Below are 5,658 nucleotides of genomic sequence, written 5' to 3'. Positions count from 1 at the left end.
TTTGATTACAGACAGCTGGAGTTCTGGAATTTAGAAATTAATTGACGAGTCGTAGGTGTTGGCGGGTTTCGGGGGTGCGAAGACCTAGGGTGGAAAGGTTCAGTTCAAACAACTTAGCACGTTTCCGTCCGTAGCTGGACAGCTTCAGCGGAGGAACACAGCAGTTGCCCTGGACTAGCAGAGACAGAGGCCCGAGTTTCGGTATTTCTAGGGATAGGATGTAGCGGAAGATCTTGCGTGAGCCGCATGTTGCGAAGGGTTTGGCCATGTTCCACTTCATTTATAACTTGATGACCAAGCAAAGTGTTGGCGAAGTGACACGGAGCGATCGTAGTCGAAATACGTTCTGGAGTATCTATACGAAGGCTCACGTCGATTTAGAAAAGCTAGACTAATTGGGCCGTTGGGTCACCAACAGGGGGCATACTGCACATGCATATGATTCTTGTTCCTCCGTGGAGAGGATTCTCACCATGGAACAATAATCTCTAATACACTATCGACTGGGCCCCACTATTAATTAAATTTTAATAGGGTCCTGTCGATATCGCTTAGGGATATATTTGTTTACACGGTGAAGAGAAGACGCGGGCAGTTGACTTCACCGAAATTTCTCAAAAGTATACTACACATTGGCGGAAGCCAATGTATCGATTCATGCACAAGCCTAACTGAAGTAAATGTTTGGCTGGTCGGAGTCAAGTGATCCATACCAAGACATAATAGGCCCAGCTGCTTAGCAGAGGTCTGCACCAACCGTCGCTCGTGGCTCGGTGGCCGAGTGGGGTAAACTGTGGAGCAGGCCTGCTGGTTCGCGTTTCGAATTCGGGCGACGTCATCTGACTTGTTTTCGATTTTAATTGAAAGAAGTGATGTGGGTATTCAGAAAAAGGTTGCGCGGAGAAAAGGTTGATGGATACGTTAATTAACGTCCCATACAAATTGAACCTCCACCATAAATACTTCATTTTCGACTGTAAAGTTATACATAGTCACTGAATGGCGCTTCAGGTATCACTAATTTGTGTCAGCAACACTCCGTGTGCACAAATGCAATTTGGACGCGCGCGCTTCCTGGCTTGTGCACAACCAACCAACCAGAATGCTGGCTTGTGCATGGATCACACCCACCGGCTCCCAGCATTAAGTGACGTATATGGTCGCCGCAGGAGGCGGCATGCTCCATAACACACCGGAAGCTCATTAGCTCAGGATGGGCGGCCGATGCCTCTTGAGGAACCTGGTTGGGTTGGTGAGGGCTGATGCCGCGAACTAGATAGAGCCATCTATAGGAGGAAAACGTCGAAAAATGGGGAACAGGTCATTGGAAAACAAATAATGTATTGCGTTGAAATATCCTAGGAGAAGTGTGAGAGGCCAAGGGAAGTGAAGGCATGATAGGAGGCTGTCAATGAATGAGTATCCGTCCGTGCAAAACCCGATTAGTTGACAGTGCACGCAGGATACGTCGAGCACCCGAATAGCTTCACTCACTGTTGATTGGCTGCTTCAATGTCCGATCGAAAACCACTTTACCACGCACGGAGACTCAGCGGCTTTCATGAAATGATTTTCGTTTAATGGGTGTCTCTGGGGCTCATTGGCCGAGCACTGCTCTTGACTGCGGAAACATCCGACCCAAATGAAACTTTTTGGGCTAAGATGTACTTGTCCACGGATTCACGGATTGATACACAGAATCCAGGCTTCTGCCCAAGTTTCCTGGGTTGGTTTTGTTCTTGCCGGTCGGTGGCTGTCGTCCACCTGAAAGGCACAAGTGAAAAAAGAGTGTAGCACTGCTCTTTATGTTCTCAGCGCGGGGCAGTATGTTTGCCAGCGCGAGGATTCGCATAAATAAATGTCTAGTAGTGCTTTGAACTGAGTTCTAGAGAGAGCGTGGACAACCGTCGGAGGAAGGTCATCCCACGCACCTACTACCCGAAATGAGAAAAATTTGCCCAATTAATGTGTGTGCTCTGAGCTTGAAAATCTCCTCACTATCTCCTGCCGTGTGGTTGCTGGGTCAACGGTGAAAAACCTGTTTTTTTTTCAAACAGGGCATAAGTAGGAATTAGGTCCCCTCGGAGGCGACAATACTCCAGGGGAAGGAGATCAGGCATCGCGAGACGCGTTTCGTGGTCCACGAATTTGAGGCTCGCAACTATTCGAGCAGCGGCTCGCTGGACACTCTCAACGAGGGCGACGTCTTTTGTGCGTCCTGAGTAGACAACTTGGGTGGCGTATTCCAGGAGCGGTCTGTCTCTGCTACCTCCGAGGGCGAGAGTCCAAAAGTTGAGTGACCAGGGAGGTTAGCAGACTTAATAGTTGTGCGCTGGGATTGTGCTCATACCGAAATCATCCTAATCATTGACAAGTCTGGGGAAACCCAGATACCCAAATCCTTTTTGGCGTCTATCCAAAAGATGTTTTCTAGTCCTTTCTCTCCATACATGACAACGGCATTTGCTGAGTTTCCTCCGAATGACATGGACGCACTTTTCGTCATCAGAGTAAGGTGCCATTTCAACGACCCCTGCATCGCAGAGTCTACATCCATTTGGAAGGCACTGGTATTGGAACCCCAGGATTCCAATGCGGTCTTCGTCAAGCGACTGACGAAATATTAGGTATAAGTGATTTGCCAGTGTAAACGACCTTTCCCTCAGGATCCTTGGTTAAACCTCGCCGGGCCCCAACGTGCAGAATGGATTGATCTTGTGCAAGAGTTAACGAATGACCTCCACCGTGAAACCAAGTCGGTTAGAGGCTGTTATTATTTACGCTAGGGCTGAATATAGACACGAATAGTGTTCTCTGTAAACCTCAAAATCCACTTTTGGGTAACTCGTGGGTTCTCCGTTCCTTTCCCCAAGGAGAACGCGGATGACTTGTTTCTGCGGCGATGTCTCGTGTTTGAACAGTACGTTTTTGTTCTTCCGAGCGATGTCCAGAATGGTGGCTTGTTTTCGTATGTTTCATTGGCGAATTTCTGATTTACAGCGGTTCCGCATTTTACGGAATGCCAGCTCATCCATATCCCCTGTAGCCGACTTTTTTTAAAAGGTTGTGAACTTTTATCCAGAGGTCGCCGAATCCTTTCTGGCAGCCTGCGGCTCATCCAAGTGCGTGCTGTGTTTTGGGACGAACTTTGAGTCAGCCTCGTGAACTTTCTGGATAACAGTCCTGTATAGTTCTTCCACTGGAGCTGGTCCCAGTGTGACCTGTTCAAGAAAGAGGCGCATTCCTGAAATGTCTGCACGAAACCACGTTTGCGGTTCGGGATTTCTGGCCCAATAGCAGATGAAATCAAATGTCAGCACACAATGGTCACCATGCATCAGGGGGCGTCAATTGTTACCTGATCGACGAAGTGTCTTTCGTTGATGATGACCAGATCCAGGGGGATGTTAGTTGACCTGCGCCGCATCTGGTAGGTGCAACGTTATGTTGAGTCCAAGCGCTCTGTTGAACGACTTCAATTAGCGCCGCTGCGAAGAGTCCGCTTGATTCGACGCGCTGGAGCTCCATCCAGGAAGCTTTTAAAGCGTTACAGCCACCTAACAGCAGGATATGACTGAAGCGATAGTTGGAGGAGGGTTGCTCAAGGGTTGGCATGGGGAACTGGTCATCTTCAGGGCGACTCGAGGGGCTAAGTTAGACCACACCGAGAAGGAGAGAATTGGATCCGCTCAGCGTGATTTGGACCCACAATACAGGGCAAAAAGGTGCAGGAGTGTCATCAGAGAAAACAATCAGGATTGGTGGGGCCGAATGTAAATACAGGGCAACCACACCAGCCCCCTCGTTTTGAGTGAACTCGAAAAATGGAGTAACCGACTATCGAGATCTCCGTGTCAGAGACATCCGGTGTTAGCCAGGTCTCTGTGAGCGCGATTATAGACGGTCGTTCGAGGCCAGCTGACTGTTTTACATCGCCGAGTTTGCTGAAAAGGATGAGGCAGTATGTGGACAAACATTTCAACAATGTCTCTGTTACCTCCAAGGGCGAGAGTCCAAAAGTTGAGTGACCAGGGAGGTTAGCAGACTTAATAGTTGTGCGCTAGGTTTGTGCTCATACCGAAATCATCCTAATCGTTATTCATAATTTTGCAGCTCATTAAATTTCATTGTCCACGAAAACAATCGTCTCCATGGCGGAGAAAGTCTGGTGGCATACCTTTAAGGTAATGCTGAGACCGCGGAATGCCTAGATGCGGCTCAACAGTTTGGACTCGTACTCTGAACTCAGATACCTGTCTCTTTTAGTCCATCAGGTACACACCGTGGCTTTCGAAAATTCAATTCCATTGTGCAAATACTGAATGCCGGCATCTCTCAGTAACCAGCGGACAGTCTGGGGGTTTCAGGCATGTGTCCTTCTAATGCCTCGTTTTTTGGCAAAGTTGGAGTTCAAGCCGCAGTTCAAACAGGAAATTCCAAGTCCAGACTGACGATGCGTCTCGTTTGCAGGTATGTGAATCTGTCTGTTTAACAGATGGAGAAATTGGTGTCGATACTGGCCTCCTCATGTCGGGGGCCGGGCATATTCCCAATCGTCAAAGAGGTTGGTTCTAATCTGTTGACATGCTGTCCCCATAACAATACTGCCACGCGGCCGGTAGAAATCACTTTACAGAATTTCACATTACCCTCGAGCATGATTCCGACGCTCGAGCACTTGTGGACAGTAGAGCACTCCTCTGAGATACGTGAATTTCGGTAGACTGGACAACCTCTGAACCATAATATTTATTTGTGGGTGACCACAAGGATGCTGCGGGTTCGAGATAGCTCTGTAGCTTGACGAGATGGCATAGCCATTATCTGGTTTGTTAAATATTCCATTTTCGTCAAGGCACGCCTACCAACATAAATGCAAGTGTATGGAGGGGAAAATTATGCTTGCTGCCTCAAGGTTGGGGCAATAACCAGTATACGGGGCGTGAAATCAGCGACCCCTTTGAACAATATTTTCCCGTAGGCCAAGCGTTGGATTCGTATTTGCACAATGGAATAGAATTCTCGAGAGCTATGGCGTGTCCCTGATGTACTAAAGCAATCGAGCTTTTGAGTTTAGAGCACCAGTCTAAACGTTTGATTCCCGTTCATGTATCACGGGTCTCAGCGATGCTGGAAAATTATTCCACCAGACATTTCCGCCAGGGTTATGATTCCTCCGGTGGACAATGAAATTTGATGAGCTGCAAAAGCAATAACCCATATTAAAGTGGATTTGGTGTGAGCACATACGCAAAAAATGCAACATTTCGCGCAAAAATCTTTACTCCAATCCTGAAGGCTTTGCAGCTAGGCGCATTGTGCGGCTAATAGCCCGGTCTTACGCAGGAAGAGGCGGCGAATTTGTGACTGTTTTTGTGTCAGAGGTATCAAAAGCTTTAGGCCACTTTTCAAGGGCATCTGGAATAATTTGGGGAATAGTGCGTGTAAGACCGGGACGGTTATGAATCTCACAGGACGATTGCGACTATTGGATTATGCGCAGTTCGTAGCCAGTAGTCAATAGGAGCAGACGGACGTGGTGCAGCAGATGATATATTGAGGAATGACAGGACCTGGTTAATCTCCATAACGGATTAGTAAGCATCATGAATTAAGCAAACGTACAATCAACAATGACGCAATCAGCAGGAGCGGGAA

General features: G+C 47.9%; 1 protein-coding gene across 1 annotated transcript in view; it reads right to left on the bottom strand.

Annotated features, from left to right (window-relative positions):
* Positions 1 to 3,074: 3,074 nt before the first annotated feature.
* The window catches only part of T265_02195 (hypothetical protein), a gene marked incomplete at both ends in the record, with an annotated part of 24,775 nt that continues 22,191 nt past the window's right edge, over positions 3,075 to 5,658 (bottom strand). Inside the window, one exon of the mRNA XM_009166383.1 lies at positions 3,075 to 3,221. Within this exon, the coding sequence (XP_009164647.1) occupies positions 3,075 to 3,221 (147 nt within the window). The remainder of the gene's footprint in view (positions 3,222 to 5,658) is intronic.

The sequence above is a fragment of the Opisthorchis viverrini genome (genome assembly GCF_000715545.1).
Source record: "Opisthorchis viverrini unplaced genomic scaffold opera_v5_27, whole genome shotgun sequence".
NCBI lineage: Eukaryota > Metazoa > Platyhelminthes > Trematoda > Opisthorchiida > Opisthorchiidae > Opisthorchis > Opisthorchis viverrini.
This window is presented reverse-complemented; position numbering and strand designations above follow the sequence as displayed.